This window comes from Ranitomeya imitator, chromosome 6 (assembly GCF_032444005.1).
Source record: "Ranitomeya imitator isolate aRanImi1 chromosome 6, aRanImi1.pri, whole genome shotgun sequence".
In the NCBI taxonomy this organism is placed as follows: domain Eukaryota; kingdom Metazoa; phylum Chordata; class Amphibia; order Anura; family Dendrobatidae; genus Ranitomeya; species Ranitomeya imitator.
This window is the reverse complement of record NC_091287.1, coordinates 179156600-179180919: the sequence shown is the minus strand read 5'-3', so window position 1 is coordinate 179180919 and position 24320 is coordinate 179156600. Positions and strand designations below refer to the sequence as shown.

The 24320-nt window shown below is 46.6% G+C and overlaps 1 protein-coding gene across 3 annotated transcripts in view; it reads right to left on the bottom strand.

Moving 5' to 3' along the window:
- Positions 1 to 24320, bottom strand: part of DDC (dopa decarboxylase) — a 313463-nt gene that overhangs the window by 13874 nt on the left and 275269 nt on the right. For all 3 annotated transcript variants that reach the window (XM_069730344.1, XM_069730340.1, XM_069730343.1), the window contains one exon: positions 9891 to 10111. In XM_069730344.1, coding sequence (XP_069586445.1) covers positions 9905 to 10111 — 207 coding nt within the window. In that variant the 3' untranslated portion in view covers positions 9891 to 9904. The remainder of the gene's footprint in view (positions 1 to 9890; positions 10112 to 24320) is intronic.

Below are 24320 nucleotides of genomic sequence, written 5' to 3'. Positions count from 1 at the left end.
GGGGAATTTCTCTGGGGCAAGTCAGGCCTATTTTTCTATCTTCAGGCTAGCTAGTTTCTTAGGCTGTGCCGAGTTGCCTAGGTAGTTGTTAGGCGCAATCCACAGCCGCTTTTAGTTGTGTTTAGGATAGGATCAGGTGTGCAGTCTACAGAGTTTCCACGTCTCAGAGCTCGTTCTTGTATTTTTGGGTATTTGTCAGATCACTGTGTGCGCTCTGATCGCTAAGCACACTGTGTTTCTGGATTGCCTTCATAACACCTGTCATTAGCAAACATAACAGGTGGGGTGTATAGCACATTTACATAGGACACTCCTATGTGTTTGTGAAGCAAGGTAGCTAAGGTCTCCGGCCAGTAGACCATTGGTCTGGCAACCCGTGCGGAATAAGGAAAGGTAAAGCCCTGAACTCGATGCCGCAAGACAGAACGAGTCATTGTCTGACAGTCCATGGTATTTTTAAAAGAAAATCCATCAGGCAGGGATACTGGTAGGTATACCACAGTAGTTAAGCTGCCAGGTAGCAAAATGCGTGGCTGCATCCACCAGGTGAGGAAACAAGCCATCTCCTGAGTTGCTGTCGTCATTGAACGTGCAGAGATAAAAGGATGGACTCTCAATCCACCAACCCCTTAACAGGGAGGTGGAGAGGAATCATCCGCCACCACACATTGTCCTTTAAATAGTGGTGATGCAGAGGGGAACTGCTCGGACGTCAAAAGAAGGGCATCTGTACATCCACGGAGTTCAAGTCCCTGGGAGGACTGGGCTGGCATTAGGCCCAGCTGTAGAAGAGTGTATGTGGAGGCGACACTCCATGTGCTCATTTGATGACGGTGTGAGATCAGTGTCCTTTGAAGGACCCGTCGCCCAGAGTACGCGTGGAAACGACACTGCATGTGCTCATTTGATGATGATGTGAGGAGATCGGTGTCCTTTGAAGGACCAATCGCCCAGAGCATATGTGGAGGCGACCCTCCGTGAGCTATTTGATGATGGTGTGAGGAGATCGGTGTCCTTTGAAGGACCCGTCGCCCAGAGTATACGAGGAGGCGACGCTCCATGTGCTCATTCGCTCCATGTGCTCATTTGATGATAGTGTGAGGAGATCGGTGTCCTTTGAAGGACCCGTCGCCCTTAAGAAACAATTAAACCAGGCATGGCATCTGGTGTCGCTTGAAGAGGCTTCTGTTTCTAGAGCAAGACAATTTGCGATTGCTCATGGTAAGGCCGGAATCCTGGACTCCCATGTTGTATAAACACCAGTGTTTTCCACTGCGCTCTTATGGTGCTCTCCAGTGAATCGCTAATCTGGACGCTCGCTGTCCAGGAAAAAGGGGCAAATGCACTACTAGGGAGTTTATCTCCGTTTGGAGAAAACCTGTGTGATCTAGAGCAGAACTATAATCCTTGTGAATCGACAGAGATTGGTTGATGGCCAAAATAGGCGAATCAAGCTTGTGCTGAGGCTTTTGAGAGTCCAGATCCAAGGACATCTCCAATTCGGATGCAGAGTCTAGTTCTCAGCAAATCATTGGTGTGGGAAATCCAGAAGCGAAGCTCCCGTTTTCTAGACGCCTGTACGTTTAGAATATTTGTGGCCTTTACTAGTCGACGGCCCCCGTGTAGAAGAGGATCCATCTGTATTGGTCCTGCGAGCACTTCAAACCACAGCGGGTTCAAATAGGGGTACAATCTCTTGGTCAGAGAAGCCATGGATTGCGGCAGTGACTAACTCAGAGGAACTAGGTATTTTGCGAAAAAAGACTGGGAACGGCGGCAGGCTCCTGCACTCATTTGAACTAAATACTCTGACCGGCTTCGGGCTGGTTATGAGCCTTTCAGACCATGCTGGTGATGTGCATTTAAGACCAGGGAATGCTGGTCCTGTGCATTTAAGACCAGGGGATGCTGATCGTGTAACTTTAAGACCAGGGAATGCTGGTCATGTACCTATAAGACCAGGGGTTGCTGGTCGGGAGCCTTTACGACTAGCTCTAGGACCAGGGAAAACTGGACATAGAGCTCATGCCGGTCGTGCGTTTATGCTGGTCGTGTGCCTTTAGGACTAGCTTTTGGGGCCAGGGAATACTGGACATAGCCTGTATGCTGGTTGTGTGCCTTTAAGACCAGCTTTATGGACACAGCTTTTTGAAAACCATTATCCACCTCTGCTGCTGGAGGGGGTTGTGGGGAAAGGAGAGCGGGGGGAGGGATGGAGCGGCATCTCCCTACCCGGTTCCTCAATCCCCCGTCAGCGTTGGATTAGATTCTCCAGCGCTGAAAAACACCGCCGGGACATGCAGCAGCCGCTTCCGTATGTACACAGCTCGTGTTCGGAAGTGGCGGGGGATGAACATGGCCACCGAGAATATGGCGTGTTCTCGTCATGAGCGAGAAGCGCCTGAATAGGGGGGCGGAGCCTTAACGCGCTGCCTAGCATGTCTAGCACGGGCGGAGACTCCGGGTTGCGGCCTACGCGAAGTCGGGGGCTAATTTTTTGGTGCTGGCCGGCGCCGAGCGAGAAAGAAGGGGAAAAGACCCGTCGCGTGCAAAAAAGGAAAAAGGGGGAAAAACCGCCGGTTGCGCAGAGCCCTCCAGCTCTGTTCAGCAGGTCATTAAGAAGGGATCCTCTGCTGTTGCTGCTGTTTGGACGGTGCAGGGATAGAGAAAAAACCTCAATTCATCGTCCCTTTAGCAGGGAGGTGGAGAGGTACCGTCCGCCTCCTTGTACCATCCGCTTTTAATAGTGGTGGTGCAGTGGGGGCTGCTCGGACGCCACGCTGAAAAGTGCCTCTGAACAGCCAAGGTAAAACCTGGAGGGCAGGGCTGAATATCCGGCAATAGGCCTGGCTGCAGAGGAGGATACGTGGAGGAGACACTCCAGTGCTCGTCTGATAAAGGAGGGGGGAGATCGGTGCCCTTGAAGGGGCCCGTCGCCCCTTGAATCAGCTCAGGCAGTGGCTTCCCACGTCGCAGGAGAGGATACAGAGAGGTAACACTCCTGTGCTCGCCTGTTGATGGTTCGGGGAGATCGGAACCATGAAAGGATCCGTCACCCCATTCGTCCCTTGTAAAAGGTAAAAAGTTCTGGGTTTGAATAGCAGACCCGTCCGTGTGCCTCCTACGTCAGCCTCCTAGTGGCAGCAGCATACACCCACGGTCTGTGTCCCCCGATGAGGCGAAGGAGAAATCTGCCTGTCAAAGAGCTGCAGTTCCCACACTGTCAAAAGACAACGTGAGTGCTCAGCTATGATTGGAGGTATAAAGTTTACCTCCGGTCACAGGTGTCAGTTGATGGGACTACTGCTCCCATCATCTGACACCTGCTGCTTCTTGATAACAGTGAAAGCAGGAGCTGATGATGGGAGTATTCGCCATACAGGAAGTTAAGTTCTCCTAGTGTCAGCTGCAGGTTTCCGCATGGATCCTGACAAGACTCGAGCGGTCCTGGAATGCAACCTCCCAGAAAATCTGAAAGCATTACAATGCTTGTTGAGGTTTGCAAACTACCTGAAATTTATCTGAAGCTTCTCGTCTATTGTCAAACCCCTCACTGACATGACTAGGAAAGGTATGGACTTCTCGAGGTGGTCCGACTGTGCTCGGTAGGCATTTTCCACTGTGATTTTCCACTGTGCCAGTATTCATACAACCTGATGCTTCTCAACCATATTTTTCCAAGGTTGATGCTTCAGAGGCGAGTGTCAGGACTGTATTGTTGTATTGTCCCAAGGGTCATTGCCTGGCATATGGCATCCATGTGCCTTCTTCTCTAAAAATTTGTCATCAGCCGAAAGAAACTATGATGTAGGTAATAGGGAACTTGTGGCAGTTAAGTTGGCATTTGAGGAATGGTGTCATTTTTTGGAAGAAGTTCACCCAGTTACAGTCATCATTGATCACAAATACTTGATGTACCTTGAATCTGCTAAATGTCTTAATTCCAGACAAGCTAGATGGGTTTTTGTTTTTCACCAGGTTTAATTTTGTAGTCACTAACCATCCTGGGATTAATAACATCAAAGTCTACACAGTGTGTGGCCCTTGCTGGTCCTTCAAGGAAATTGTTTGTACCTGTACATCTGCATCTTAAAATTTTGAAGGTACATTTTAACTTGGCTCTGGCTGGTCACCCAGGTAGGAAGGTGACCTTGGACCTCTTTCCTCATCATTTTTGGTAGCCAAGGTTGCATAAGGATGTAGTTGACTTTGTGTCTTCCTGTAGTGTCTGCGTGCGTTCCATGACTCCCCATACTCATCTGTCTTTTGCTCTTTTACCGTTAACCATTCCTGACTAACTTGGACTCATTTATCTTTGGATTTCATTATAGATCTTCCTATGTCCTCTGGTAAAACTGTTATTTTAGTTGCGATAGATAGGTTTAGTAAAATGGCACACTTTATTGCTTTACCTGCTCTCCCAAACACCAAGACACTGGCTCAGGTGTTTGTCAATGAGATCGTGAAGCTTCATGGGGTTCCATCTGATGTGGTGTCAGATTGGTGGACCCAATTTGCATCTAAATTTTTGTTTTCATTTACGGGTACATTTATCCTTTACTTCCGTGTTCCATCCTCAAACTAATGGCCAGACTGAAGGCCTAAACTGAAGTATGGAGGCTTACATCAGATACTTTGTGTCAGGTAACCAGGAGGATTGGTTATCTTTTCTACCACTGGCTGAGATTGCGTTAAACAATCATCGTAGTGAGTCCACTGGTAAGTTGACATTTTTTGGCGCATATGGCTTCCATCCACAATTCTGTACCTTCAATGAGTCTTCGGGGGTTCCTGCGGAGGAACAATTTTCTTCTTCGCTCTCATCAGAATGAGAAGGAGTTCAGAATAATTTAAAGATCATGGGCGACAAATACAAGTGTATGGCTGATAAGAAATGATTCTAAGGTCCTGACCTGGGGGTGATTGATTTAGTATGGTTGTCCGCCAAAAATATTAAACTGAAAGTTCCTCCTTGGAAATTAGGTCCTAGGTTTATTGGTCTTTATAAAGTTTTTGCCGTAATCAACCCTGTGGCGTTTCTTCTCTAGCTTCCGCGACTCTCAAGACAGATATGGTGTTAATATTAATCAATTTTAATGTGCTAAATGGTTTTGGTATACAAGGCAAAGCATCATATGCGCTCATATCAAGAAGTGCCATGTCATTGTTATAACTATCCAATCACTGTGGTTAAGGCATCTATGAAGTCCTGATATCCAGTCATGTCGTGCCATGTAATGATAACATCACTGATGACGAGCGACTAGCTAATTGGTGCATGAATATTGAACGCTGTTCTGATTGGTAGCTGGTAAGCATGGTAACACTGAAGCTGACACTGCAAAGAAAATTGAACGTATGATAGCGTTTCTTATAACACATAAGGTGTTTTGATTGCTGGTAAATGCTATTATTGCTTGTAGTTGGATGAGTTCTACCTAAGTTACTTCCTGCAATAAGATACATATTATCGCATTGGCTCCAGTTTGTAGCACAGAGGCTATATATATGAGGCTTGTTTGGCTGGCCGCCATTCTAGCTATAATCTCATCCCCTGTTGATGCCGCATCTACTGTGAAACATGTTACGGGGACATGTGCTCTAGGAAAAACTATCCTGTTTGCCCTATAATGTTGATACCCAGGTGTGTCACTAAGTGATATTAGTCAATGACCTCTACATTATATTAGAATTGTTTAGACAATATAGGGACAGAACGCTTCATGATCAGTTTTACCCCACTATTTTAATCCATAATAAAAGTTAAGTTTTAGGAATTGTTAGTGTGGGTTCCTATTGGATCATCCCAAATTGTAAATAAAGGTACATATAGTTACATAGTACAATTGAAAAAAGACACGTGTCCATCAATTTCAACCAAAGGATTGGAAAGATTTTACATTAGACAATGCAGTTTGAGAAAATCTGCCTAAATGCCGTTGAGTGAACCCCACTGCTTTTGAGCTGCACAGCAACTGGAATAGCTGTTAGAGCTATAATTAGATGTGATGTCCTACAATTACAATGATCAACCATCCACAGACAAAGAAGTGTCTGATCTCTTAAAGTCATACAGTGGAGAGCCACATTCACATTTGATAGACTAGCCAAAATAAGTGTTAAAGATGGATAGGAAGTCAAACTACATATGAAGGACTGTAATTTTGAAATGAGATGTCCAATAAGCTCATTTATTGTACTGTGCAAAAATATTTAGGCAGTTATGGAAGAAAATGATGAAAGGAAGAATGCTGTCACGCACGCGCCCAGACTGGTTGGCGCGGGCATATGGGGGTGTGGCCCCACTGGACCACAGACCAAACTTCCCTGGAAGGGGTGTAACTAAGTAGCTTCCTAGGTGTTCGCTGGAGCCTCTGATGGTGAGGTCAGACTTGTGCAATAGGAAGCTACCAGGTGCCACTCCAGGGTGATGTCTGGCTGTGGCTGCTGATCCCACTTGGGAGACAGGAACACCTGGATTGGTGCGGGCATTAAGCAGGACTGGCAGAAGAGCACGGCTGGAACACAGATGAGTAGGCTGGCACGGCTGAGACAGGGCTGGCAGAGACACGGCAGAGAACTCAGGGCTGGCAGAGACATGGCAGGAAACAGGACTCGATAGGACAGCAGGAACACAGGACTGGAAGGCAGGGCAGGAACGGCAGGACTGGCAGGAACACAGGATTGGGAGGCACTGCAGAGAACACAGGACTGGAAGGCAGGGCAGGAACGGCAGGACTGGCAGGAACACAGGATACACAGGACGGGTTGATGTGATGTATGAATCAGGCTGCACTCTGATGACACCCGAGTGCAGTCCTATTGTGAGTGTGATGAAGGAACAGGTAGGGACCTGTACACACAGAAGATGCAGGTACGGAAACAAGCCAGAAGGAAAGGAGAATGAAGGAACAGGTAGGGACCTGTTCACACAGGAGGACCAAGTAACAAGTAGAAGGTGGAACTAAGAGAAGAGAAGGAGAAGGCAGAGCCAAGGGCGGAGATGCTGGAGGCGGAGCCAAGAGCGGAGACGCTGGAGGCGGAGCCAAGAGCGGAGACGCTGGAGGCAGAGCCAAGAGCGGAGACGCTGGAGGCAGAGCCAAGAGCGGAGACGCTGGAGGCGGAGCCAAGAGCGGAGACAAGAGCGGAGACGCTGGAGGCGGAGCCAAGAGCGGAGACGCTGGAGGCGGAGCCAAGAGCGGAGATGCTGGAGGCGGAGCCAAGAGCGGAGACGCTGGAGGCGGAGCCAAGAGCAGAGACGGAGCCAAGTGCAGAAACACAGGAGGCGAAGCCAGATAGTACCGCAAAGAGCGGGGCCAGATGGAACCGCAAAGAGCGGAGCCACAGAGCAAAGCCAGAGAGTGCGAAGCAAGGTCTGAGTGCAGAGCCGCAAGAGTGCGGAGTGAAAGCAGACAGAAAACACAAGGAAAGAAAGCAGGGAACAAAGCCACAGACAAGGAGACCGAGAAAAGACAAAGTACAGACAAGGCAATAGAACAAGACACAGGGACAAAGACACAGGGACCAGGATATTCTGCCTCCTGGAGGGCGGACTACAAGAACAAGGCAAAAGCACAGAGAAAAGCTCAGAGGGAATAACTCAGAGCAAGGCCAGGCAAACTCAGCAGCTAAACACTAACTGAGCTAACACATTGCACAGGCCCAGAGCACAGGGTGGAGCTGCACTATATACAGGAGGCCTCTTGATAATTGGTCAGGAACTGATTGGACAGATGCACCTGATTCCTATAAGAACCAGAGAGTTCAGGCGCCGGCCCCCTATACACATAGCCATGAGGCATGCACAGGGCAGAGACACAGAATATGGAGCTGGGAAGGAACAGAAACCACATCATGGCCTGGAGCAGTGGGTAAGATTGTGTGAGAGATGTGAGGCCATGCTGTGATGCCAGCAGAGTTGTTACAAATGCTTTCAAAAATCAAATTGTTAAAGGTTTATTTTTATCAATTAACAAAATGCAAAATGATTGAAAAAAAGAGAAATTTAAACAAAATCAATATTTCTGTAAATACCATTTGCCTTCAAACCAACATCAAATCAAAACTTCTTCTAGGTACACTTGCACAGTTTTTGAAGAAACGCGGCAGGGAGGCTATTCTGAACATCTTGGAGATATAACTAGAGTTTTTCTGTGGCTGTAGGCTTGTGTAAATCTGTCTTTCTCTTCATGTAATCCCAAACAGACTCAAGTATGTTGAGATCATGGCTAATCATGGACCATATCATCATAGTTGTGGATTTAGTTAAGATTAATAGTGTCCTCAATGCTGATAAATACAGACAGATATCATGCATTACCATCAGGGAAGCATCTAATTGGCTTCAAGATATAGCATCAGAACAACAACTCCAAATACGCAGGCAATATCATTAAGAACCATCTTCATATAAAAATACCAAGGCGTCTTGGCAGTGAAGATATGGCACACATGGAGCCATGATCTCAAAATAATTGAGTCTGTCTGGGATTACATGAAGAGAAAGAAGAATCAACAGGTGATCTATAATAAGTTCTTCAAGATGTTTGGAACAACCTCCCTGCCATGCTCCTTCAAAAACTGTGTGCCAGTTTACCTAGAAGAATAAATGATTTGGAAGCTGTTTTCAAGCCATTCATATTTTGCAGCATTTTTATCACACCTGACAAACTCTTGAACAATACTGTATATTAGGTGTGCTGGTCAGCTGTCCACATAATGAATGGACATTATTAACAAGACCCGATTTAAAAAACATGCACCGATATTTCAGCTGTCCACATAATGAATGGACATTTCAACAATCTTTTGCTGCAAAGCACAAAAACATTGGAGATGATTTATTGGTTTGACCTAAAAACAGTTCGTATTGTGAATATTTTTTCAGATGTACTCACTAACATGTGATTTTACAGGAAAGGGGTGTAGTCAGAGTACAGCAAAACGTTGGCAGAGAATTTTTGGCACATGGTAAACCAACTTATAGGTGGTGTAAACGTACACAAATGTTTATAAAGATGCACCCAATTTATCATCCAGTATAAGGGTACCGTCACACTATACGATTTACCTATGATCACGACCAGCGATATGACCTGGCCGTGATCGTAGGTAAATCGTAGTGTGGTCGCTGGGGAGCTGTCACACAGACAGCTCTCCAGCGACCAACGATGCCGAGGTACCCGGGTAACCAGGGTAAACATCGGGTTACTAAGCGCAGGACCGCGCTTAGTAACCCGATGTTTACCCTGGTTAACAGCGTAAAAAAAAACAAACAGCACATACTTACATTCCGGTGTCTGTCCCTTGCCGTCTGCTTCCCGCATTCACTGACTGCTGGCCGTAAAGTGAAAGTGAAAGCACGTCACCGCTGTGCTCTGCTTTCACTTTACGGCCGGCAGTCACTGAGTGCGGGAAGCAGACGGCAAGGGACCTGACGGACACCAGAATGTAAGTATGTGCTGTTTTTTTTTTTTTAGTTTTACGCTTGTAACCAGGGTAAACATCGGGTTACTAAGCGCGGTCCTGCGCTTAGTAACCCGATGTTTACCCTGGTTACAAGCGAACGCATCGCTAGATCGCATCGCTAGATCGCTAGATCGGTGTCACACACACCGATCTAGCGATGCCAGCGGGAGATCCAGCGACAAAAGAAAGTTCTAAACGATCTGCTGCGACGTACAATTCTCAGCAGGATCCCTGATCGCTGCTGCGTGTCAGACACAGCTATATCGTAATGATATCGCTGGAACGTCACGAATCGTACCGTCGTAGCGATCGAAATGGCAGTGTGTGACGGTACCCTAAGTCACTGTGATGAATGTGGCATATCTTTATTACTAGACTGGATTAGTAAGATCTGCCCCATTGATAAAAGACCAAACTCTTACCAAAAGAAGTCGTGTTATTTTGTTTCACCTTCCGCCATTAGGAGTTCAGTGGCCAGTTCTTCAATGTGCTTCCAAGCAAATACAATGTGATTTGATTCCACAGTTCGGGCGCATACAGCAAACCTTAAAGTAAACTTTTCTCCTAAGCAGCATGGCACTATATGTATTTTCTTTAAATTATTTATCTTTTGAAGAAGTGATTTGTTCAGTGTGTTGGATCCCTAAAGAAAAATCATGGAAAATATAAAACAGTTTATGGTTTCTGATATTTAATTTATTTAATCAACCAAATATGATTAGATTAAATGACACTTTGTATACAGTATACTCTGCATTGATCCTCTCTGTGAGGCTAGGGTCACACAAGCATATAAATCATTCATAGTTGCATCCAGACAAGTGGAACAATTTTTTCTAAATAGAATATCCAGCTCCAGTAAAATTGTGAACTTTACTGTGGAGAACTTAAAAACATGACTTCAAATCGTTTCCATGAGTATGACCATTAGGCGTTAATCTTCATCCTTTATCAGAGCAAACTAGTTTTTTCTCCCTTGTCGTCCATCTGCAGTCTGTATGCAAACCGTTTTTACATTTTAATAATTTAGAAGACCATTTAAGATTTTTTATTTTACAGATCTGCAGTGTATCCGTAAAAAAACAAATGCTATACTGTGTCTTGGTATGGCATCCTATTTTTTTACGTGGCCAAAGACTTAAATGGGTGAGTCTCATCCGATACACGTAAGAAACTCGTGCATGCTGCAATTTTTTTGACACACAGGTTTAGTCAGTGAAAAAATTGCTCATCTACACTGCCACATTGAATAACATTGGTAGAGTGCTCTCTGTTTTTTCCATGGACAGAACTCGGACCGAAAATACGGTGGTGTGAGCGAGTTTTAAAACCACATGGTACCACTTTACAAGCATTTGCTGTAAAATAAGAATTTGTGATCATTGTGTTTTTTCCAGGTAAAGAAGTTGAAAGACTTTGAAACACATTGAAAATAAACCGCATTGTTATTACTCTTGTCTCATTATATTTCCATTTGGATCATCAACTGCAGCACAGAAGACCTGTTTCCTTCCTGTAGCTGATATTACGTTGGTTTCTCCAACCTGCGGTGCAGCAGCAGCTGTGATTTTTTTATTCCGTGCTTCGTAGTGTGCTGTTCTACACAACTGAACCAAGTGAGCATAACCAGTTTATGACTGTCACTGACATCAAGATAAAACCCTATTGCGCTATTTTGTTCCCTATTTACTCCTCTAAAATAATAATTTATGTCACTCATCACTTTCATAAAATCACATCTTTATATGGGTAGCCTTAAAATAGCCGAGTGATGGACACATTTTTCCCTAAGCACAATTCACCCTGGCCAGAATGGACCATCTGTGTGTCAACCTTGATTCAGCACTGCTGATGTTTTAAATGGCCACTGCCATTTCAACATACTTATGCTTATTAGATTGCCAATGTAGCCACTACCAAATGCGGAATATACTCTCTTTGCCAAAAATATTGACCTTGATCCATTAAGACCAGCGATTTTTTTCTACAGTCATGATGAGGGGGCATTTCTGATTTATTAAGAGGAGCATGCCTTAACCAATCATTGACTGGAGTAAGATTTTTCTTGTGAGGAACACAACAGCTCGGTATGAATTAGATGAGCTGTGGCATCACACCCCTGCTGCCCCCTCGTTCCGCCCCAGCTTCGAACATTTTAGTAGAGCTGAGAGAAACTTGCATGAAAACATCAAAAGTCACAAAATATTTGCACAGCTCAAAGTTGCGCAAAAATGTTGTGACTTTTTAAAGCAATTTATGACAAAATTCTGGCCAATTGGGTGAAAAATTGCTCTAAAGTTATGCAAATTGCCTCTTCAGAGAAAAAGAGGATTTGAACTCTAGCGCCACCTGTTGGAAGTAGCGATCCTACAAGTCACAATCAACCCTTTAATGAGTCTTGTAATATGACTTAGGATAAATAGCCAAATCAGTATCTGAATTCGCAGACACGGTGTTTTAGGCTGTTGGCCCTCGTCATACTACTGTAGGTGTTCAGTGTTACAGACAAGAAGAGGGTTGGAGCATGTGTTTAAATTCCAGATGCCGGCAATCTACTCTTGTACTGATAGTATATGACAGAACCTGTTCAGTACATATACTTTAACATTCTCATAGGCTCCCATTCACCAGGTGTAGCCAAAAAGTGTGTACTTTAGCCTCTGGCCGGTGTGGAGGGGTAAAACCATTTGTTTAACAATATATTATAACTCAGCAAACTGCCCTTTCCTGTGCAGCAGTGACATATCACTAATAGCGGCAGACCACACAGCCTGGTGTGAGCCTGATGCCAGTGCCGGCTCAGGGCTCCCCCCACCGAACTTTTAACTGTATTCACATCCTGGATAAAGATACAGTTGAATGCCATGATGGAAAGATGGTGTCAGCTGACGCTCCTATAACACCCCAGGTAACCAGTTGTTACAGAGATGTTGCCTATCATTTTTGGAGGCAAGGAAGATTCCAATTACCAGGTAATGCACCTACATAAAACACATTCTGAATCCAGGCAAGAAGGGGGAGCTCTGAACTCGGATTCAGGGGAGCTTCCCCAGCTTTAAGTGTTCTGGTCTGGAGGAGGAGTTAGATCAGTCTGGAGCAGATAGTGAAGAGAGATGAAGGAGAGAGCAGAGAGTGGAGCTGTGCAGCCAGGACTGTAAGCTGTAGCTCCAGAAAAGGAAGAGAACCTGAAGGGTTGGAATGTAGTGAGCATCAGAGGAAAGGAGCACAGGAGAAGGAAAGGGCTTAGAGGGGAACTGTGACAGAGCACCCTCTGAGCCAAAGCGCAGGAACCGGGCATCGAGAGCCCGAAGCTGTGTTGTACTCCAGGTCGCACGGCAGAACCAGAGGGCATATGACTTTATGTAATTTGCCCACACCCACACCTGAAGGGCAGCAGTACACTAAGAGCTGGGGTTGTGATACAGACCCTATAAAAAGGCTCACACTGCCCATCATACAGGTAACTGTCCCAGGACACTAGAGGACTTTGTACGGAAACCACAGGCAGCAAGGACCTCTCATGCTAGTGCGAGTAGGAAGGCTTACGGACCTCACCTGGAAGAGGGATCCACCTTTGCCTCTAGGCCGGCTGGACCATATCACCACCTGTTCCTGGTACCCTGGACTATGGCCTCCTACCACCAGTAAACCAGGTAAAGACGTTACAACCCTGAGTCCTCCATTTATTTGCCAACATACACCATCCCTGCCCAGCACACCGGGAGCCCTGGGGACCCGCTTCACCTGTGGGAAGTGTCACCATCTTTGCTGCAGTAACATCACTCCAGAGGATCCCTTTAAGTAGCGTCGGTCCCCTCTGACCGAGAACCACATGTGGCGTCACGAACACAAACTTTATTACAACTCCCTTAAAAGACCTTTCCCATTTTACTTGGGCACCCAGGGCCACGGACCAGGTCGCTGCCACCGTGACCACCCCTTTAATTGTGTCCAGACTCGGTACCGAGTACCCCACTGCTCTGGCGGGCTACTCACTCCCTCCTCCATTATTCTCCCTGTGCATCTGCCTTCTCAGCATAGCGGATTCTATGAAATCATTACATTGTGCCAAGCAGGAAAGACCACATACTACAGAGACAGTAGCAGCAGTGGAATGGGGAGTGGTGAGTATTTTTTTTTACTCAATGAGTACTTTGTGGGGGTCATCATCCTATTTGGAGGGCTATTTGAGGGGACAACATATTATTTGGAGGGCTATTTGTGGGGTCCATCATGCTGCTTGGGGGGAGCCATCATACTATTTGGAGGGCTACTATCAGTGGAGCGATCATACTATTTGCAAAGCTAGATAGATGGGTTGAATAATGACCATGTTAGGTGTCGAGTTCCCGCCTCTGCACAGGAGGAATCTCAAACCATCTTCGCTGCGGTCTCCCATTCTTCTCCAGCTGCAGTCGGTCCCAGCGCCTGGCTCAAGCTGATATTGTAGCCAGCACTGATCAGCAGCGAGCAAGTCTTTCTGGGACTAACTCCTGCTTTTCCCATACTGAGCATGCCCATGGGACGACCTCCCATTGGAGGTTGGGGGTCACATGCTCGGGTCCTGTTGCGGCTCCTATTAGACTATCTGGAAGGTCCCGTAGCACTGCTGCTATAAAAGGTTTGCATGGCCACTCAGCCATGCGCTAGTGTATACTTGATAACGTGTGTGTAGATGTGTGACTGTCGCTCCTTAATCATCCCCTTTCTAGTGTTGACTGCTCGTGAATGGTGGATGCTATCTAGCGCCCGACAGTGCTACCTGCACTCATAGCACACGATACAGCGTCTGATTGCAGTGACCGCCAGTGCGCTAATAGAGCGCTTTCCTGACCCTGGGTGGTTAGTGGCGTCTGCCAGAGCGGCACTGCATGCACTCTTGTGCATTAAATTATTATTTCTGCTAAACTCTGACACCCCAGTAGCGGTGTCGAGCGCAAGAGGTCTAGAGGACCTCTTTCCCTGAGTCTTGGGACAGAGTTCTGTGATTCCTTGCTAGCGCTCTTCGTGCGGTACAGCGGCCCTGTGACGCAACAGGGTTCGCTTCCTTCATACCCGGTGAAGCTAACCCGTGTGTGTATCCACATTATGCCGCCATATAGTCCGTCATTACTCAGCAGCAGGTTCCATCTCTGCACGGTGGACCCCGGGCTGCGAATGCACCTTATACTATCTTTCTAATTATTTGGTGCATTCCGCTAGCCCTAGCAGACCACTATACTGTAGTGTATAGGCTATCATACTGTATGGAGAGTTGTTTTGGGGCTATCATATTGAGTAGAAGGCTGTGTCGGGGCCATCATTGTTATGAACTGGTGATTCAGAACCACAATGGACCTGGTGAATACGAGCACAGAAAATGACCTGATAGTTGCTAATCACATAGGACGAGCTCTGAGACGTGGGAACTCTGCTGACCGCAATCCCTAATCCTATCACACCACACTAGAGGTAGCCGTGGAGCGCTCCTGACCAGACCTAGGTGCCTCGGGCACAGCCTGAGAAACTAGCTAGCCCTGAAGATAGAAAAATAAGCCTACCTTGCCTCAGAGAAATTCCCCAAAGGAAAAGGCAGCCCCTACACATAATGACTGTGAGTAAAGATGAAAATACAAACACAGAGATGAAATAGATTTCAGCAAAGTGAGGCCCAACTTACTGAATAGACCGAGGATAGGAAAGATAGCCTTGCGGTCAGCACAAAAACCTACAAACAACCACGCAGAGGGCACAAAAAGACCCTCCGCATCGACTAACGGTACGGAGGTGCTTCTTCTGCGTCCCAGAGCTTCCAGCAAGCAAGACAAACCAATATAGCAAGCTGGACAGAAGAAATAGCAAACAAAAGTAACACAAGCAGAACTTAGCTTATGCAGGGCAGACAGGCCACAAGAACGATCCAGGAGAGAGCAAGACCAATACTGGAACATTGACTGGAGGCCAGGAACAAAGAACTAGATGGAGTTAAATAGAGCAGCACCTAACGACTTAACCTCGTCACCTGAGGAAGGAAACTCAGAAGCCGCAGCCCCACTCACATCCACCAAAGGAAGCTCATGGACAGAACCAGCCGAAGTACCACTCATGACCACAGGAGGGAGCTCGACCACAGAATTCACAACAGTACCCCCCCCCTTGAGGAGGGGTCACCGAACCCTCACCAGAGCCCCCAGGCCGACCAGGATGAGCCAAATGAAAGGCACGAACCAGATCGGCAGCATGAACATCAGAGGCAAAGACCCAGGAATTATCTTCCTGACCATAACCCTTCCACTTAACCAGGTACTGGAGTTTCCGTCTCGAAATACGAGAATCCAAAATCTTCTCCACTATATACTCCAACTCCCCCTCAACCAAAACCGGGGCAGGAGGATCAACGGATGGAACCACAGGTGCCACGTATCTCCGCAACAATGACCTATGGAATACATTATGGATGGAAAAAGAAGCTGGAAGGGTCAAACGAAAAGACACAGGATTAAGAACCTCAGAAATCCTATACGGACCAATGAAACGAGGCTTAAACTTAGGAGAGGAAACTTTCATAGGAATATAACGAGACGACAACCAAACTAAATCCCCAACACGAAGTCGGGGACCCACACAGCACCTGCGGTTAGCGAAACGTTGAGCGTTCTCCTGGGACAATGTCAAATTGTCCACTACATGAGTCCAAATCTGCTGCAACCTATCCACCACAGTATCCACACCAGGACAGTCCGAAGACTCAACCTGCCCTGAAGAGAAACGAGGATGGAAACCAGAATTGCAGAAAAACGGCGAAACCAAAGTAGCCGAGCTGGCCCGATTATTAAGGGCGAACTCAGCCAAAGGCAAAAAGGACACCCTATCATCCTGATCAGCAGAAACAAAACATCTCAGATATGTTTCCAAGGTCTGATTGGTTCGTTCAGTTTGGCCATTTGTCTGAGGATGGAAAGCCGAGGAAAAAGACAAATCAATGCCCATCCTAGCACAAAAGGCTCGCCAAAACCTCGAAACAAACTGGGAACCTCTGTCAGAAACGATGTTCTCTGGAATGCCATGTAAACGAACCACATGCTGGAAAAACAATGGCACCAAATCAGAGGAGGAGGGCAATTTAGACAAGGGTACCAAATGGACCATCTTAGAGAAGCGATCACAAACCACCCAAATGACCGACATCTTTTGAGAGATAGGGAGATCCAAAATAAAATCCATAGAGATATGTGTCCAAGGCCTCTTCGGGACCAGCAAGGGAAAAGCAACCCACTGGCACGAGAATAGCAGGGCTTAGCCCGAGCACAAATCAGACAGGACTGCACAAAAGAACGCACATCCCGCGACAGAGACGGCCACCAAAAGGATCTAGCCACCAAATCTCTGGTACCAAAGATTCCAGGATGACCAGCCAACACCGAACAATGAACCTCAGAGATAACTCTACTCGTCCATTTATCAGGGACAAACAGTTTCTCCGTTGGGCAACGGTCAGGTCTATTAGCCTGAAATTTTTGCAGCACCCGCCGCAAATCAGGGGAGATGGCAGACAAAATTACCCCCTCTTTGAGAATACCCGCCGGCTCAGGCAAACCCGGAGAGTCGGGCACAAAACTCCTAGACAGGGCATCCGCCTTCACATTTTTAGAGCCCGGAAGGTACGAAACCACAAAGTCAAAACGGGAGAAAAACAGCGACCAACGAGCCTGTCTAGGATTCAACCATTTGACAGACTCGAGATAAGTCAAGTTCTTGTGATCAGTCAAGACCACCACGCGATGCTTAGCTCCTTCAAGCCAATGACGCCACTCCTCGAATGCCCACTTCATGGCCAGCAACTCTCGATTGCCAACATCATAATTACGCTCAGCAGGCGAAAACTTCCTGGAAAAGAAGGCACATGGTTTCATCACCGAGCCATCAGAACTTCTTTGCGACAAAACAGCCCCTGCTCCAATTTCAGAAGCATCCACCTCGACCTGGAACGGGAGCGAAACATCTGGCTGGCACAACACAGGGGCAGAAGAAAAATGACGCTTCAACTCCTGAAAAGCTTCCACAGCAGCAGAAGACCAATTGACCACATCAGCACCCTTCTTGGTTAAATCAGTCAACGGTTTAGCAATACTAGAAAAATTATTGATGAAGCGACGATAAAAATTAGCAAAGCCCAGGAACTTTTGCAGACTCTTCAGAGATGTCGGCTGAGTCCAATCATAAATGGCCTGAGCTTTAACAGGGTCCATCTCGATAGTAGAAGGGGAAAAAATGAAACCCAAAAATGAAACCTTCTGAACACCAAAGAGACACTTTGACCCCTTCACAAACAAAGAATTCGCACGCAGGACCTGGAACACCATTCTAACCTGCTTCACGTGCGACTCCCAATCATCCGAGAAGACCAAAATATCATCCAAGTATACAATCAGGAATTTATCCAGGTACTCTCGGAAGATGTCATGCATAAAGGACTGAAATACTGATGGAGCATTGGAAAGCCCGAATGGCATAACCAGGTACTCAAAATGGCCCTCGGGCGTATTAAATGCTGTTTTCCATTCATCGCCCTGTTTAATACGCACAAGATTATACGCACCACGAAGATCTATCTTGGTGAACCAACTAGCCCCCTTAATCCGAGCAAACAAATCAGACAGCAGCGGCAAGGGGTACTGAAATTTGACTGTGATTTTATTTAGAAGGCGGTAATCAATACAAGGTCTCAACGAACCATCCTTCTTGGCCACAAAAAAGAACCCTGCCCCCAATGGCGACGACGACGGGCGAATATGACCCTTCTCCAAGGATTCCTTTACGTAACTCCGCATAGCGGCGTGCTCAGGTACAGACAAATTAAACAGTCGACCTTTAGGAAACTTACTACCAGGAATCAAATCGATAGCACAATCACAATCCCTATGCGGAGGTAGGGCATTGGACTTGGGCTCATCAAATACATCCCGGTAATCTGACAAGAACTCTGGGACCTCAGAAGGGGTGGATGATGAAATAGACAGAAATGGAACATCACCATGTACCCCCTGACAACCCCAGCTGGACACAGACATTGATTTCCAATCCAATACTGGGTTATGGACTTGTAGCCATGGCAACCCCAACACGACCACATCATGCAGATTCTGCAACACCAAAAAGCGAATATCCTCCTGATGCGCAGGAGCCATGCACATGGTCAGTTGGGTCCAATACTGAGGCTTATTCTTGGCCAAAGGCGTAGCATCAATTCCTCTCAATGGAATAGGATGCTGCAAGGACTCCAAGAAAAACCCACAGCGCCTAGCCAGCTCCAAGTCCATCAAATTCAGGGCAGCGCCTGAATCCACAAATGCCATGACAGAGTAGGATGACAAAGAGCAGATCAAAGTAACGGACAAAAGAAATTTCGACTGTACAGTACCAATGGTGGCAGACCTAGCGAACCGCTTAGTGCGCTTAGGACAATCGGAGATAGCATGAGTGGAATCACCACAGTAAAAACACAGCCCATTCCGACGTCTGTGTTCTTGCCGTTCAGCTCTGGTCAAAGTCCTATTACATTGCATAGGCTCAGGTTTATGCTCAGATAATACCGCCAAATGGTGCACAGTTTTACGCTCACGTAAGCGTCGATCGATCTGAATGGCCAAAGACATAGACTCATTCAGACCAGCAGGCATAGGAAATGCCACCATGACATCCTTAAGGGCTTCAGAGAGACCCTTTCTGAAAATTGCTGCCAGAGCACATTCATTCCATTGAGTGAGCACAGACCACTTCCTAAACTTCTGACAATATATCTCTACCTCATCCTGACCCTGACACAGAGCCAGCAAGATTTTCTCTGCCTGATCCACTGAATTAGGTTCATCATAAAGTAACCCGAGCGCCAGAAAAAACGCATCAGTATCACATAATGCAGGATCTCCTGCCCAGTCTTGAGGGTCGCCACGTAATAAAGAAATAATGATCTTTACTTGTTGAACTGGGTCACCAGAGGAGCGGGGTTTCAAAGCCAGAAATAGTTTACAATAATTACTGTTGTGAATTCTGTGGTCGAGCTCCCTCTTGTGGTCATGAGTGGTACTTCGGCTGGTTCTGTCCATGAGCTTCCTTTGGTGGATGTGAGTGGGGCTGCGGCTTCTGAGTTTCCTTCCTCAGGTGACGAGGTTAAGTCGTTAGGTGCTGCTCCATTTAACTCCACCTAGTTCTTTGTTCCTGGCCTCCAGTACTGTTATGAACTGGTGATTCAGAACCACAATGGACCTGGTGAATACGAGCACAGAAAATGACCTGATAGTTGCTAATCACATAGGACGAGCTCTGAGACGTGGGAACTCTGCTGACCGCAATCCCTAATCCTATCACACCACACTAGAGGTAGCCGTGGAGCGCTCCTGACCAGACCTAGGCGCCTCGGGCACAGCCTGAGAAACTAGCTAGCCCTGAAGATAGAAAAATAAGCCTACCTTGCCTCAGAGAAATTCCCCAAAGGAAAAGGCAGCCCCCCACACATAATGACTGTGAGTAAAGATGAAAATACAAACACAGAGATGAAATAGATTTCAGCAAAGTGAGGCCCAACTTACTGAATAGACCGAGGATAGGAAAGATAGCTTTGCGGTCAGCACAAAAACCTACAAACAACCACGCAGAGGGCGCAAAAAGACCCTCCGCACCGACTAACGGTACGGAGGTGCTTCCTCTGCGTCCCAGAGCTGCCAGCAAGCAAGACAAACCAATATAGCAAGCTGGACAGAAAGAATAGCAAACAAAAGTAACACAAGCAGAACTTAGCTTATGCAGGGCAGACAGGCCACAAGAACGATCCAGGAGAGAGCAAGACCAATACTGGAACATTGACTGGAGACCAGGAACAAAGAACTAGGTGGAGTTAAATAGAGCTGCACCTAACGACTTAACCTCGTCACCTGAGGAAGGAAACTCAGAAGTCGCAGCCCCACTCACATCCACCAAAGGAAGCTCATGGACAGAACCAGCCGAAGTACCACTCATGACCACAGGAGGGAGCTCGACCACAGAATTCACAACACATCATACTGTGTGTGCGGGACTGTAGGGGCCATCATACTGTGTTGGGTGTCACTTTGGAGGTATTATACTTTGCGGGGGTAGAGTGGAGTTATCATACTGTGCGTGTGGAGGGTAGTGTGGAGGAATCCACCGTTGGGGTATCTTACTGTGTTTGGGGGGGCATGAAAGGTGTGTGGGAAAACTAATAGGTTTGAACAGGGCTTCAATAGGAGCAAGACAGTTGTGGGAAGTGCTCTTATGTGACCTTGACTTAATATTTTTTTTTTTTTCATCGGGGGCCCAATTAAGACTTCTGTTATGGGGCCCAATGATTTCTATGTACGTCCCTGCCATACAGAGAGTCACCAAAAATTATGCTCCCTTCAAGGTTGCCATGCTTAATTTGAAAAATAATTTTATGCTGACACACTCCCTTTAACACCATTCAGTATTGTACACAAATATTTTGTATTTCCATATAAACAAGCACATTACTGATATCTGTCGAGATCATTATCATTCTAACAAGTCTAGCACATTGAACAATGATCCATCCTACACCAATGTTCACAGCTGCTTTTCACCCCAGCGGGGATCTGTCTGAAATGTGGCATCTACACAAAAGAAAACCATGTCCTCTCAGTCAACACAGCAACATCTCGTGCAATCATTTGCAGGAGGCACTTCACAATATTCTGCATCTGGCAGCATCACAAGTAAGAGAATTGGGGCATCAAATTAACTAAGTGGGAGGAAGTTGGGGCATAATCACACTGTATCAAAATAAACAAATATGGTCACACGCAATCTCCTGAATTAATGACATTTGTAATTAAGAGGAAATTGTTAAGAGAAACTTTGATAAAACCAGAGATATTTCTCTGTACAATGTATTTAACCACTTCCTGGAAAGGCAAGTTTTAACCTTTATGACAAACTATTCTTAATAATTTTTTTTTATTTTCACTTTTCAGGAGCCATGACTTTTATTTCTTCAGCAAAATAGTTGTATGATGGCTTGCTTTTATTTCAGGATGAGTTGTATTTAACAGTGGTGTGATTTGGGGGTACATATAATTTAACAAACTTTAACTTCTTAGGTCTTATTCAGACGTCCATTTTTCACATATGCGTTCTATCCATGTTTTTCTCAAATACAACACGTACCCAATAAAGTCTATGTTGCTATTCACATATCCGTGTTTTTTTTTGTGGACCGCGTGTCCGCAAACAAAGATCACGGAGACATGTCAGTTTATAATTATACAAAAAGTTCTTAAAATGTTTTTATATTTATAAAAACTTTTTTCTTTAATTTTTCATTATTTTGTAGTGCCCTTAACCCCTTAGCGACCGCCGATACGCCTTTTAACGGCGGCCGCTAAGGGTACTTAAACCACAGCGCCGTTAATTAACGGCGCTGTGGAAAAAGTCCATAGCGCCCCCCAGAGGCCGATTTTCTCCAGGGTCTCGGCTGCCGGGGGTAGCCGAGACCCCAGAGAACATGATTCGGGGGGTTTTTAACCCACCCCGCATTTGCGATCGCCGGTAATTAACCGTTTACCGGCGATCGCAAAAAAAAAAAAAAAATCGATCTCTTTTTAATTTCTCTGTCCTCCGATGTGATCGCACATCGGAGGACAGAGAAAAGGGGTCCCAGGTGGCCCCCCAATACTCACCTAGCTCCCCCGATGCTCCTCGTGTCTCCCGGTGGGCGCCGCCATCTTCAAAATGGCGGGCGCATGCGCAGTGCACCCGCCGGCCGGCACCGGGAGAATCTTTGGGGTCTCGGCTGCCGGGGGTAGCCGAGACCCCAAAGAGCATGATCGGGGTCGGTAAACAGTTAATTACCGGCGACCGCAAAAAAAAAAAAAAAGGAAAGTGTAATTCTCTGTCCTCTGATATGATCGCACATCAGAGGACAGAGAAATAGGGGGATTCGGGAACCCTAGCATACTCACCTAGGTCCCTGGATCCTCTTGCTGCTCCTCCTGGCCGCCGGCAGAAGAACATGGCGGACGCATGCCCAGTGCGCCCGCCATCTGTCTCCATCTGCCGGCCGGCAGGAGAACAGCAGTTAGGGGTAGGGTTAGGGGTAGGGTTAGGGGTAGGGTTAGGGGTAGGGTTAGGGTTAGGGGTAGGGTTAGGGTTAGGGGTAGGGTGAGGGGTAGGGTTAGGGGTAGGGTTAGGGCTAGGGTTGGGGCTAAATTTAGGGTTAGGGTTGGGGCTAAATTTAGGGTTAGGGTTGGGGCTAAATTTAGGGTTAGGCTTCTTTCACACTTACGTCGGTACGGGGCCGTCGCAATGCGTCGGCCCGACATACCGACGCACGTTGTGAAAATTGTGCACAACGTGGGCAGCAGCTGTAGTTTTTTAACGCATCCGCTGCCCAATCTATGTCCTGGGGAGGAGGGGGCGGAGTTACGGCCACGCATGCGCGGTCAGAAATGGCGGATGCGACGTACAAAAAAAGTTTCATTGAACTTTTTTTGTGCCGACGCTCCGCCAAAACACAACTGATCCAGTGCACGACGGACGCGACGTGTGGCCATCCGTCACGATCCGTCGGCAATACAAGTCTATGGGCAAAAAACGCATCCTGCGGGCACATTTGCAGGATCCGTTTCTTGTCCAAAACGACGGATTGCGACGGAATGCCAAACGACGCAAGTGTGAAAGTAGCCTTAGGGCTAGGGTTAGGGTTGGGGCTAAAGTTAGGGCTAGGGTTGGGGCTAAAGTTAGGGTTAGAGCTGGGATTAGGGTTAGGGTTTGGATTAGGGTTGGTATTAGGGTTAGGGTTGGCATTAGGGTTACGCTTGGGATTAGGGTTAGGTTTGGGATTAGGGTTAAGGTTAGGGTTGTGATTAGGGGTGTATTGGGATTAGGGTTAGGTTTGAGGCTAGGGTTGAGATTAGGATTAGGGGTGTGTTGGATTTAGGGTTTTGATTAGGGTTATGGTTAGGGTTGACATTAGGGTTGTTTTGGGGTAAGGGTTGTGATTATGGTTAGGGTTAGTGATTAGGATTATGGATCAGGTTGGGATTAGGGTTAGGGGTGTGTTGGGGTTAGGGTTGGAGCTAGAATTGGGGGGTTTCCACTGTTTAGGTACATCAGGGGGTCTCCAAACACGACAGCCAATTTTGCGCTCAAAAAGTCAAATGGTGCTCCCTCCCTTCTGAGCTCTGCCGTGCGCCCAAACAGTGGGTTACCCCCACATATGGGGCATCAGCGTACTCGGGATAAATTGGACAACAACTTCTGGGGTCCAATTTCTCTTGTTACCTTTGTGAAAATAAAAACTTGGGGGCTACAAAATCTTTTTTGTGAAAAAAAAAATATTTTTTATTTTCACGACTCTGCATTCTAAACTTCTGTGAAGCACTTGGGCATTCAAAGTTCTCACCACACATCTATATAAGTTCCTTGGGGGGTCTAGTTTCCAAAATGGGGTCACTTGTGGGGGGTTACTACAGTTTAGGTATATCAGGGGCTCTGCAATCGCAACATAATGCCCACAGACCATTCTATCAAAGTCTGCATTCCAAAAAGGCGCTCCTTCCCTTCAGAGCTCTGCCGTGCGCCCAAACAGTGGTTTACCCCCACATATGGCGCATCAGCGTACTTGGGATAAATTGGACAACAACTATTGCAGTCCAATTTCTCCTGTTACCCTTGTGAAAATAAAAACTTGGGTGCTACAATATCTTTTTTGTGGAAAAAAAAATATTTTTTATTTTCACGACTCTGCATTCTAAACTTCTGTGAAGCACTTGGGCATTCAAAGTTCTCACCACACATCTAGATAAGTTCCTTGGGGGGTCTAGTTTCCAAAATGGGGT